The sequence below is a fragment of the Lissotriton helveticus genome, chromosome 1_1 (genome assembly GCF_964261635.1).
Source record: "Lissotriton helveticus chromosome 1_1, aLisHel1.1, whole genome shotgun sequence".
NCBI classification, from domain to species: Eukaryota; Metazoa; Chordata; class Amphibia; order Caudata; family Salamandridae; genus Lissotriton; species Lissotriton helveticus.
In genome coordinates this window covers 13,124,582-13,137,642 of record NC_136057.1, presented here as the reverse complement: position 1 = coordinate 13,137,642, position 13,061 = coordinate 13,124,582, and the positions used below count along the sequence as shown (strand labels likewise).

The following is a 13,061-nucleotide window of genomic DNA, read 5'->3' as shown; positions in this document are numbered from 1 at the left end:
AGAGTCAAGATACGAGGTAGCTAGAGTGTACAGGCTTTAATCAGGCATAAAAGGACTGGAACAGGACAGCCTGCATGGGAATGGGATGGCAGGGCCCGGCAGCTGCCGGGGCAGGATCTGGGAATGGCTAGCAAACTTTAATAACAGTGCACAATATTTATAGTTAAACAAATACATTGTATTCAGTACAGTAGGCGTAGCAGTAGGCGGAGTTTGTAGCAGTCGCGAAAGATAAGGCATAAAGTGGGTGTAACAAGAGGTGTGTACAGGGCGTATACATAGACATGTGATGCAAACGTAACAGAATATGTCATAAATGGGGCGGAAACATGGAGGGGGCTACCTGAGCAGCTGGGACCTTTAACCTAGTGGTGCGCGCAAACTGGCAATGACGTGTTACTAGGGAGAACTGGGGGGCTATGACTTCTGCGCTAGAAGAGGAGACGAAAGTCTGGAGTGTCAGAGCGACATGTACCTAAAGCCTATCTAGTATCTCGTGTTTAGAGAACATGTTGATAGAATCCAAAAGTTATCAGGGCAAAGGCTAACAGACACTAAGACTGGTGCATGCATAATTCTACATGTAGTGTGTGTGCGAGGAATATTCTATGAATATTAATACAGTATTTCTCTTACATGGAGACATAAAGGCTAGACCATGACGGAAACTATTGATGCGATTCAGTAGCTTAGGAATGCAGAGAAGGAGGGCTGGACTGATAACTAGAAACATAACATACTCTTGGCAGACTGGCAGGCAGAGCCAGGCCGAGCCGGGCACTGCGAGGCATGAAAGTAAGCTAAGGGTCAGGGATACAGGTGGGGGCTGTATCGCTCCTCGGAGAGGGTTCAGGAAACAGGAGCTGAATCTGAGTCCGGGCCCTTTTGAGGCCTAGAAACGGGGATAATTCAGTGAATTAACGTGCACACTGAAAAACATGGCAACGTAGCTTTACATAGGCCTGATATTCGTTGTATTCACGAGGACTGGAAACTGACATACTAGAGATGGACACAACTGTAATTGCGTCTTTAATCGATCAGAGGGGAATACATGCATATCGATCATGCACATATGACATAACATGGGGAACACGTAGGCACATATAACATGGCAAAATTTACTTTTCCACAACTTGATTACTGTATGTTTTCACAAATGCTTTACACACTGCCTCTGAGATAAGCCTGCCTGCTTGTGCCAAGATACCAAGAGGGTTAGCTGGGGTTATTTTAGGAGTTTACTCCCTTACCCTGACTAGATGCCAGGGTCCCCATTTTGTCAAAGGTACCTACCTGTGTCAACTAGAGAACCCCATATCTAACAGGTAGCAAGAGCTACATTAATGAAACTTTTTCCCAGCTTCCATCCCTTTGCTATCCTTCTCAATCCAAATAACCGACTATCAAATTCACCACTCAAATTACTTTCAGATTTCACTATACTAATTCACCACTAATCCTTTATGGGATCTGGAGTAGCGTGCACCTCAACTAATCAGAGGTGGCAAGCCCTATATAAATGAAAACTTTTTTCCCTCTACTATTCCTCCACTATCCTTCTCAAAGCAAATAATTGACTGACTTACATATCCACCACTCAAATGACTGTTATATTTTTGCTATACTAATTCACCACTAATCATTTATGGGTTCCGCAGTAGTGTGGTACTCGTCAAAAAAGTGCTTTGACTCTTTATGATGGAATTACTATACAATACAACGTGTCTGTAATTTTAGCCTCTCCACTAAAATACAAAAGTTTATTTCCAAAATTGTGATTCTCCAGCTGAAGGGAGGGAGTCTCCTGTGCTGCATGGTGGATGGAGGGGCAGACAGAATGCCGTAGGTAACAGACCTTTCAGGAGTTTTTTGTGTAGGGTGTTATTATTTTAAAGAATACGGCGTCAGTGCATGATAGAGAAACAGTCATCATCCACTTTGCCTAACCCCCGCACACACCTGCTTTTTGCTTAATCGAGCTTTCCTTCATTAGCTCCTAGTGGCGAGGTCTGTAGGGTTACAACACCTGAGAGTAATCTTGCAAAACAGCCTTTGTGATGGTCGAATGCCGGGTTACCTGAGTTCCCTGAGGAGTAAATGGTGTCCATTACAGGTGTTGTTGAATTAAAGTGCAGGTGCGTTGCTCTTTCAATGGAGGAATGTCACTTTTCAAATTCAAATTGAAAAAATTCTTTATTTTGGCCAATTTGGCCATAAAAGAGTACACAATAAAAGAAAAAAGGGAAGAAAGGGGGAAGGGAGGGCAGGTAACATTTTAAATTCATTTATATACACATGACAATATTTTCATACAGGCAAAAATACCCACTCAACTATGCCACATTAAAATTAATTAAAAATGGCATCAAATTCAGCACACTTGTTTAAAAGCTTTAAGGCTAGCAATCAATTTCTATTAATGTACGTCTCTTACACCACATAGCTAGCAGAAATTTAGAAAGTGCAAAAACAATAGGGTTCAGTGTACTGGTTTTAAAAATTCTAAAAGCATCCAAGCAATGTTTAAAACCCAGGTTTCTGCACAATGGTATCAGCCAATATTTTCTTGGTTTTGTGTATGCTGGACAAAAGAAGAGAACATGGAGTGCATCTTCAAAGTCCCAGCTGCAGCCCGGGCAAGACTTATTAGAGGAGGCCGTCCACTTGGATGTGACGGCCTTAAGGGGTAAAGTGCCATGTCGCCATTGGATAAAAAGTTTCCGAGCTAAAATCGGGAAGACAACATCCATGAAGTCCTCGAAATAATAAGAATTTTTGAATTCAAAGAAGGAATTGGTGAGGAGGCCTGCATTAGGGGCCGTAGATAAAAGTTCTAGCTTTTGCCCTTTGTAGATTTTAGTGAACATTTTCCGTGAAATCCTGCCACAAGCCCAGTCTGGCTCTACCCACATGGGCTGTAGTCCTAAACTTAAAAGTTCACGCTTGATGAACGCGAGCCAGGGAATTTTGCCCACCCAGTTGAGGCTCAGGATCTGTTTGAGTTCATCCCTGTAATTTATGAGATCTGGAGTGGTCCATAGTCTGTGCCAGAACCTTAGAGGTTTTACTGTTAACTCGTCTGCAATGGGCGTCAGTCCCAAGTCTAACCTCAGTGGTGTTAGTGGGGTACTCTGGGAAAGCGATAATAATCGCCTTACAAATTTAGACTCAACTTTTGTGATTTCCGGGGCAGCACAGTGGCCCCACAACTCACCTCCATATAGAGCAGCTGCCCTTGCTTGCGTCTTATAAATCTCCAGGGCAGGACTCACTGGCCTAAAGCTTGAAGAGTTGGAAACCTTTGAGATGGCACCCGACAGCTGTGAAAGTTTCATATGGGATTTCGCCTTTTGCGGTCCCCATGACAAATTTTCATGAAGTGTAACACCCAGGTACTAAAAAGTCGTGACCCTTTCCAGGCATACATCGCTCAAGTGCGAGTCGACACTGGCGGGTTAAAAATCATGAATTTTGTCTTGTCGGCGTTAATCTCAAGGCCTCTACTGCGACAAAAGTCCCCAAAGCCATTCAGTATCCTCTGGATTCCCATGGGGGATTTGGATAGTAGGAGGGTGTCGTCCGCGAACATAATCGCCGGCACCCTCCTACCAGCCAGCCTTGGGGCGTCATTGTTGGGGACGCTGTCCAGATGTGAGATTACCACGTTGACATAAAGGCAGAACAGGGTCGGTGCTAAGACACAGCCCTGTCTCACCCCCCTGTCAACGGGGAACCTTGGTGACAGCATACCGTTCTTGCCACAACGGACCTGGGCAAAGTTCCCCTCATGTAATCTCATGAGCAGTGCTAGAATCTGATGTGGAAGGCCCAGATCATGAAGGACAGCCCACAATTTCCCCCTAGGAACTAGGTCAAACGCGGACCGAAGGTCCACGAAGACCATGTAGAGGCTGCCACCCTCTACCTTTACCGTCTTCCAGTACAATAGGATCAGTCTGAAAATTTGGTCCATGGTGGACGTATTCCTTCTGAATCCCGCCTGGAAGGGGCTCAATACATCGTGTTCCTCCATCCAAGTCAGCAATTGGTCCAGGACCAGTCTCGCAAATATTATTTGTTGTACGTCTTTCAAGCTAATTGGCCTGTAGTTGACTGGGAGCAGAGGTGACCCCTTCTTAAATATCGGGACTATCCCTGCCCCCAGCCAAGTACTAGGAACTTCCATGCCTCTCGAGATGGCGTTAAATACCACAAGGAGATAGGGGCCCCAGATTTCAGGTTGATGTCTAAAGAGATCCCCCGGTAATTTATCAAGCCCCCGGGCCTTTCCCGCTGATTGTTTGCATATTGCACTTATCACCTCCCCCAAGGTGAACTCCAGGGGCTCCTGCTGATCTTCTGAGACTTGTAGGTTGGGCAAACTAGATAACACAGCTTCCCCCCCATATAGACCTTTAAAGTGGGCCTCCCATGCTGATGCTGCAATATTCGGTTCTATAGCAGATTTTGGTTCACCCGAACCATGATTAACAAGCGACCAAAATCTGCGCGCATCTTTTGTGTCCAGGGCTAACTTTAAGTCCAACCACCTTTCCATATCCCATTCTTTTTTTTGCATACCCCATTACCTCTTTGTACTTCAATCTACAATCTCGGATCACCATTTTACTGTGTCCTGCCTTGATTGCTGTAACAAGATTGCACTTTGCCTTCCTGCATGCTGAGTTATACCAGGAAGAAGCAGGTTGTCTGTGCCTTCTTGTGGGTGTCTGAGGGTAGAAAACTTCAGCCAGGTGGTTGGCCAATTCTGAATGAATTAAGCTAAGTTCTTCATTGATGTCCCTGTGAGAATCTTGGGAGATTAGGGTTTCGACCTCCAGGAGTCATGGTAGAACTATATTATAAACTTTAGCTAGGTTCTCTTGTGAACCTACTATTCTACCCCATTTTACCCTGCGCCTGTTGTTGGATAGGGTCAAATCAGTACCCTGATCATCTTCTCCTGTGTTAGCTGAGTCTACTTCTTGTTGCCCTGGATATACCAACTCCAGGCGTAACGCGTTGTGGTCACTGTCAGCTCTCTCGACTACCCTGAAATCAATGACCTTCGACCACATCCGGGTTTCCACCATGATGTAGTCGATTCAGGACTCTTGCCCCTTTTTGTTGTAGGTACACACTGACGGGCTATCGGACGCTGAGCGTCCATTACAAGCCCTAAGGGAGTTGTTTAATACCAATCAATCAATCAATCAGGGCATTTATATAGCGCACTACTCACCCAGAGGGTCTCAAGGCGCTAGGGGAGGGGGGTCCGCTACTGCTCGAACAGCCAGGTCTTGAGTTGTTTCCTGAAGGCGAGGTGGTCCTGGGTCAGGCGGAGGTGGGTCGGGAGGGAGTTCCATGTCTTGGCGGCGAGGTAGGAAAAGGACTGTCCCCCTGTGGTGGCTCTTCGGATGCGGGGGACGGTGGCGAGGGCGTGGCCGGTCGATCGAAGCTGGCGTTTGGGAGCGTAGAAGTTGAGGCAGCTGTTGAGGTATCCTGGGCCTTGGTTGTGTAGGGCTTTGTGTGCGTGGGTGAGGAGACGGAAGGTGATTCTCTTGTTGACCGGGAGCCAGTGCAGGTCTCTCAGGTGTCCGGAGATGTGGCTGCGACGGGGGATGTCCAGGATGAGTCGTGCTGAGGCGTTCTGGATCCGCTGGAGTCTCTTCTGGAGTTTGGCGGCGGTTCCGGCGTAGAGGGAGTTGCCGTAGTCCAGACGGCTGGGGACGAGGGCCTGGGTGACCGTCTTCCTGGTCTCGGTGGGGATCCACCGGAAGATCTTACGTAGCATGCGCAGGATGTTGAAGCACGACGAGGAGACGGCGTTGACTTGTCTGGTCATGGAGAGGGAGGAGTCCAGGATGAAGCCCAGGTTGCGTGCGTGGTCTGTTGGTTGGGGTGCGCTGCCTAGGGCGGGGGGCCACCAGGAGTCGTCCCAGGCGGAGGGTGAGGATCCCAGGATGAGGACTTCCGTCTTGTCCGAGTTCAGTTTCAGTTTCAGTTTCAGGCGACTGGTCTTCATCCATTCAGCTACCTCTTTCATCCCTTCGTGAAGGTTGGCTCTGGCGGTGGCGGGGTCGTTGGTGAGGGAGAGGATCAGCTGGGTGTCGTCGGCGTAGGAGATGATGTTGAGGTTGTGCTGGCGTGCGATGTCTGCGAGGGGGCTCATGTACTACCAGGGCTGTAATCTGAGTAGCCAAGGGGGACCACACCTTGGGGCGTGGGGACTGGCATTGGGGAATCGCCCAGTAGTCATCCTCTCCCAAAAGGGCACCTTCGCTACTTCCAAAAAATGGCTCAAATTGACAGTTCACATCCCCTGCAACTAAAAGCCTAAAATCCCCTGGCAATGTACTCAAGAATTTCACCACATTGAGTTCTGATGCAGGCCTCCATCACTACGTAAGCATCACCTCAGGACTCCACCATCCTCTTCTCTTAAAGGGACCATGTAGTATGGAAAAACATACTGTTCTCTTTGCCCAGTCCTGCATCGCTAACAGAGGCCAGCAAGATGGGCTTCGAAGAATATTTGATGACCTTGGCTGGGATTTTGAGATCAATTATGACATCCTTCACGGATGGTCCGTTTAAGACTGACCAAGTGTTATGCATCCAGGGATCACTGTATCAGTTCAGATGGTGGAATATGTTGCATACATGGCCTTTCCTATCTATGTGAAGATCTCTGCGCGTGTTCATTGTCTATGACTATAGCTCCTCTTACATATGTCTGAATCTGTGGCGATCTCTAATAATCAGAATGCCAACATTTATAACCCAAAAGTTAGCTGTGGGAACCTTTTACAGCACTCAGTTTATCTTTCTAATTCTTTGCGTTATGCAAGAATATATATGTTTTAACAATCTACAACATACACTCAAGGCCTTAAGAGGAGCAGTGTAATATTGCGTTTTTCTAGCTGAAGAGCCAAGCCGAGGGACTTGATGAAGGGTTTCTCAAACTTCAGGCGGAGGAATACACACAATAGGACGGCTTCTTGGGAATTTGTTAGTACACGCCTATTGCGGTCAACAGCACCTCCAGACCTCAATTCTAGTGTGAACGCAGTATGGGGCAAGAACGAAGAATGTGAAACAAATTTGGACCAAATTAAAGACAATGAGGACATGCTGCTGTGACTCTCTGGCATATTTTGTTGATTCTGGTAGGTGTAAGTTAGGCTAATTTCCAATTATTAAATTGAATGTACTTAACACAGGAGCCGTGGGATACTTTATGGGGATTTTTAAATATTTTAGCCCAGCCCACATCGTGCAGAGGCTGTGCAGGATAACCCCTGGTGGCATTTGGTAGAATGGTCAGTAGGAAGCAATGTGCAGTGTGCTAAGCTCTTCTTAAAGTCTACACGGGTCAACCCCATCTCATGCAGGGGGCGGGCTGACACCAAAGGAGCTGTGCAGCTACATATTAGCATTCGAAGTCCAGAAGGGCTTATCCACCAGCAGTCACTGGTCGCTTTAGAGTGGTAACAACTACCTGGTGGCTCTCTGGTCCCCAAATCAGATGTGGTATGTGTTGAAGTTTCTGAAAAAGAAACAAGGGATGAGCAGGTGAAGGTTTTCAAAATAAAACAATAATTGGGGTAGCACCACCATCTCCACCAGTGCCAAGTGGCTCATTGCCTAATGTGAAAGAGAAGTTCAAAAAGCAAACAGAGCTAGGTATTGGAAGGTGACTCATTTCCCTCTCAATCTGGGGTCTAATTGTACAGAAAAGTGAAAACACTACCATAAGTTAAAGAAACACTTCCTATAATGTGCAATCTTTATCATGTTCTTATATTTTACTTGTGTAATTTACATCCCAAATATTTTGAAGATTCTGCATGTACGGTGGCACGTAAGGATGTGCCAGATCACCGGCTTGGCCTCAGCTTGACTGTAGAGTCAGTTAAAGACATGGACAGAGTGGGTGATTGCCCAGCACAACCTTCCAAGGGGTCTGCCCCCTGCTCTCCCTTCTTAAATACAATCAACAGCAACGTGCATTAGGGGAGTTTGCCAGGGTGGGTGCTGCTTGTTCAACCACTTGACAGTGCCTCTTCTGTTTCTCTCTTCTCTACTGAGATAAATCCCCGGGTACACAATACTTTCCGATACTCATGGCGGGTCCATCTAATTTTGATTTCATCTTGCTCTTTAGTTCTCTTTGTCTGCTATTCTGGGCCTCCATTTCTGAGCTAAATGTAGAATCCCAGACGCACACTCTAGTGCTGTCAGACTACAGACAAACTGTGGGTATCTCACATCCTGACATTAGGTGTAAGACTGTCGACCACACCATCTGTTCGGCCACATTAATTTGATTTAGGTTTCACTTTACTGGAGGTTGAGGTGAGGCACTTACCTTAACGTTTCCCAAACTGATCGCCATAGTTTTAAAATGTTTAGAAACATAATCAAAGTTTGCAACTTTGCTGTTGCATTTCTTCAAGAAAGTTTAGGTAATTCTGGAGAGGGGTGATGTACTTGACACCGTGCTCAAGGTCATAAAGTTACTATTGAACAAGGACATATTGTGCCACCTGAATGTAGCATACCTAGAGGCAGTCACATAAAGACCATAGTGAATGTTTACTATGTAGAAAATAGTAAATATATGCACTGATAAAATAGCCGGGTAGGGCTTCTCCTTTGATGTGTCTGTAAAACTTACCCTTATCCTGAGTTTTTGTCCAGAATACTGTCCCTTTCTCCTGTATTTTGACCCTTTGTTCTGAATTCTTTACAGTTCTACCCAGAATTTGCCTCCATGTCAGTTGGTCACCCTAGTGCAGATACACAATCTCCTCTTCTTACTTGGTGTGCAGTGATGGGGCTATGAAATCATGAGTGTGGAACCAGCGCTAGCCCCATTAGGAGTGTTCAGGGGGAGGAGTCCTGGGACATTACACAAAAAAGCACACAGGAGTCCTGGTGACCAGTTCAGGAATGTGCCCTTGACAAGCCCTCTGATGCTCAGTCAACACTCACCCTGTCCTCTTTGAATTTCAGGTGTTCTGCCAACTCCTCGCCCTAGGATCACACCTGGCGTCTGCACACAGTAAAGAGGCCATGGAGTTCCTGAAGACCTTCGCCTTCTCGCTCTCAGGCGTTCATAGTGCCTACTGGATGGGGGCATCGGACCTTTACAAGGTAGTGTGCTCCTTTACATGGTCCTAAAAGGATGCCAGGGGCAAAACTTACAAATAGGGCATGGTTTTGAGAGTTGGGGTAGAAACATGATATTGAAAAGGAAAGTTTCCCAACCACTTATCACTTACCTCCAAACAAATTAAAATGTGACATGATTGCTTAGAGTCAGGTCAGGGGGACTAACTATCAGTAGTGCATCGGGTGCAGTGGAACCCAGGTCTAGAGGCCTTAGGAGCCATTGAGACATCAAATATCGTTCTGTTTTACTGATCTACAAATTGACAGGAAGTCCCAATTGTCTTGCCTGGACAAAGCCCACGGCAGCCCAACTGTCCCATGTTGAAGCCTGTTGCAAAAAGTGGGTGCAAAAATCTCTGCCACGATTTTACAGCACTGGCAGCCTGCACCTGTCAGTGGAAGTGGGGTGAGCTGAGTCCCAACCAGAAGGGGGAGGAGACTGTACCCCATCTGTGCAAGTGAAGAAAACTGAACCCCAACAAGAGACGGGTTGGGGGAGGCTGGACCCCATTAATGCAAGTGAGGTGTGGTGAGCTGAAGGGCCACAAGAGGCAGAGGGGCTGCACCCCATAAGCTTAAGCGAGGTGAGCTGAGGCCCAAGAAGAGGTGGGGGCGTTGTACCCCATCAATACAAATGTTGTGTGCTGAGGCCCAGAATGAGGTAGGGGAGCTGTTCCCCATCAATGGAAGTGGGGTAAGTTGAGTCCCAACAAGAGGTGGGGGGCTTCACCCCATCAATGAAAGTTGGGGGAGCTGAGGTCCAACAAGAGACAGGAGGACAGGGGGCTTCACCCCATCCACATAATTAGGGTGAGCCGAAGCTCAACAAGAGGTGGTGGCGGCCGCTTCCCATCAATGGAAGGGGGGTGAGATGAGGCCCAACAAGGAGCGGGGCCTGTACCAGTCAGTGCAAGTGGAGAGAGCTGAGGCCCACCAAGAGGTAGGGGAGGGGGGCTGAACCCCATCCACATACTGCCTATAAGATGCAAGAGCTAGGGTTTTATATTCTATTGTAACTTGTAAATACAATGTCAATCTTAAATGAATAAGAAACTTTCAAAAAGCAAGTAGATACTCTGGCATGGGGTACCTTCACTTTAATTTTTCCATTCCTAGCACTGGTTTATGGTCTATATTTAAAAGGGTCAAATGCCATCTTTAGCTGATGTTCCCAATGATGTCCTCAGCATTGACATAACAATCCCCCCAAAGCTCCATTGAGTTGCATACCTCAGATCTCCACTCCTGGGGTAAACACCGGTGGTCAAACACACCCTTTCAGAAGCCGAACCTCCTTCCCAGGGTCAGATGGTAGGATGGGCTCTGAGCAGAGGGTCCAGATGCTAAGATCCACAAATGAGGTGAGCAGTGAGGCCAGAAGTTATAGCTCCTTGACAGCAATGGCTTTCTTTCTTGCAGAAGAAGCGCTTTGTGTGGACAGATGGAACTCTCATGGACTACAAGAGCTGGCACCCGGAAGAGCCAAACAACGCAGGGGATCGGGAACACTGTGTATGCTCCAACTATAAAAGTAGGTATTTTCCTCCCACATTCAAAGGCCCTTTCCTGTGAGTCTTTAATTTTTTTCTCACAAAAGCAGTTCAGTACTTCACACCCATTTTGTGAATACATTTCTGCTTTTATTTAAAATATTCATGGACATTTGTGGCACTTGACCCATAGTCAATAGGTATTTTCTGAAAAGCATGGCTGCTGTTCCTCGTTCTTTCGCTATGTGCCAGAGTTTCTAGAGCGGTACAAAAGGGGGTGGTGATGGACGGAGCATCTGAACCAATCAAACACTCACACCCAGTCAAAAGATCTGGGTTTGATCCATCACCGTTCTTTAGTCCACTCTGCCACCCCAGTTCAGACATGGCTATATGCAAATCAGTCTGACCCTGGGCCTCATGGGAACAGCCCAGCCCGAACTGCCAAGCCATGCCTTCCCTGGACCGGAAACAAGCTTCCGAGGACCGGTTTCTGGCATTACAGCCGTCTTCAGCCAGGCTTTCTTGAATCCAGTGGCAAAGTGAGCAAGGGACTCACGTCTGAGCATACCCTGCCACACTTATGGCGGCCAAAGCGGTACAAAAGGGGGTGGTGATGGACGGAGCATCTGAACCAATCAAACACTCACACCCGGTCAAAAGATCTGGAAGTAGATGTGAGGTGCACATGATTTACTTCTGAGCTGATCATTACATGTTTGGAATGAGTACAATACAGAGACTAAATGTTTTTGTTTCTTCTCTCGTAGGCCCAGGACTGTGGGGGGACGTCAGGTGTGACAGTAATCTTGCCTTCATCTGTAAAGCCCCCAACCCTTCTGGTGACAAGCCCTTGTGCGTGAAATGATGTAAAAATGTGGAGCAACCAATCGTGCCAGTTTGAAGAGGTGGAAGCACAGTCGCCAGGGACAGGGAGGGAGGAACCCTCAGGGCCTTGTTCTTGAGTAACACTTAACATAAAAATAAACAAGGCGCTTTATTCACCCATGATGTGTGTTCTAAACTGTCAAACCTCAATGTGCAATCTTTACGTTCCAGTTCCCTGGCCACAAGATTGGGATTTGTTCAATTCTGCCATCATAAATGGTAATTGTGAAGATCTGCAGGTACGACAGTAGATGTAAGAGTGACAATGTGGCAGGTGGGTGTAAGTGTCCCTTTGAAGCCCAGTAAACACCTACTAATCTTGAATGAGTGTGGCTCGCTAACTGGGCACTAAGATACAACCGTTACTTGGGTGGATTGAGCTCTTCACATCTAATGGCTCTGGTGCCCCTGCTGCAAGATTGATGTTCGCTCTTGTGAGGTGGGCAGAGGACCCCAGGGTGAAGAACCCAACATGTTCCCAGGGTGCAGTGCCTGGTGACATGATCACCACATCTGACCAAACCACAACCTTGGCTTTCCTTTCTTCTTCCAAGGCCTCCTGGTTTCATATACATTGTGAGCCCTCCTGAAACAGAAATCACAGCCACTGGAATCCTCCCCACGTAGGTCCAGCCTCATTTGAAAGTTTCGAACATAGAGGGGGACGAGGAGCACTTAAAGGTCCAGCATGCGGGCTCCATACAAGGCTATGTAATACAAAAAAGGTGCGCAGTTCCTGGGGGTAGAGGAGATGGGAGGATCTAGGTCACAGAAATTGAGGCAACAGATCAAGGAATCTCATCTCAGAAGCAAGAGCCCTCACACACCCGGGTGGGTGTCATGCTTCACCATCAGGCAGCTCCTCATTGGGCAGGTGCTGCAATGACCTATGGGCCCCTTGAGGAGGTCTTTTGAGCATAAGATGTCAATGTGAGCTGTAGGGTAGAGTTTCTCTAGGTGGAGATTGGTGTGATGTGAATCTGTGGTTTAAAAAATAGCTAAGAGATACAAAATAAAATTTAATAGGAGGGCTCTCCTGTTATGATTAAAAGGCAATGGATTACTCAATGTGGAAGTAATGGTTATATCCAGCTCATAACATATGGGTGAGTGTAGGTCACCATGTTTCTTGCCTCAAGTGTTGCTATCGATCTGGGCAATTCTTTAGGACTGAAAAATGTAACTTGATCTACTTGTGGTAGGGAAAATGTATGCATCATTGGCAAGAGGTACCCCAATTATACAACCAAATCTTCACAGTAAAGTATACCTGGAGATATCCAAAACGCAACCCACGTTCGGTAAGCTACAGACCGCTGACTGACTGATGACGGAAGAGACTACGCTAGCTGTGGACTAAAAAAACTGATTCTGCGATGACTTACTCCTTCTCTGCCACCCTGGAGGTGAGTTTTCCGTTAGTGCTGTCAGCGTAGGGCAGCCATTGAGTGTCTCAATGCTGCAACCATCAATGAAGCCTTAGCAGGGAGAGGGATAAAC

At 47.0% G+C, this 13,061-nt stretch overlaps 1 protein-coding gene across 1 annotated transcript in view; it reads left to right on the top strand.

The window, feature by feature from the left end:
• The window catches only part of LOC144766856 (lectin-like), a 107,416-nt gene extending 95,734 nt beyond the window's left edge, over positions 1 to 11,682 (top strand). Inside the window, exons 4-6 of the mRNA XM_078650572.1 lie at positions 9,025 to 9,165; positions 10,603 to 10,714; positions 11,444 to 11,682. Coding sequence (XP_078506698.1) covers positions 9,025 to 9,165; positions 10,603 to 10,714; positions 11,444 to 11,541 — 351 coding nt within the window. The 3' untranslated portion in view covers positions 11,542 to 11,682. The remainder of the gene's footprint in view (positions 1 to 9,024; positions 9,166 to 10,602; positions 10,715 to 11,443) is intronic.
• The last annotated feature ends 1,379 nt before the right edge of the window (positions 11,683 to 13,061 follow it).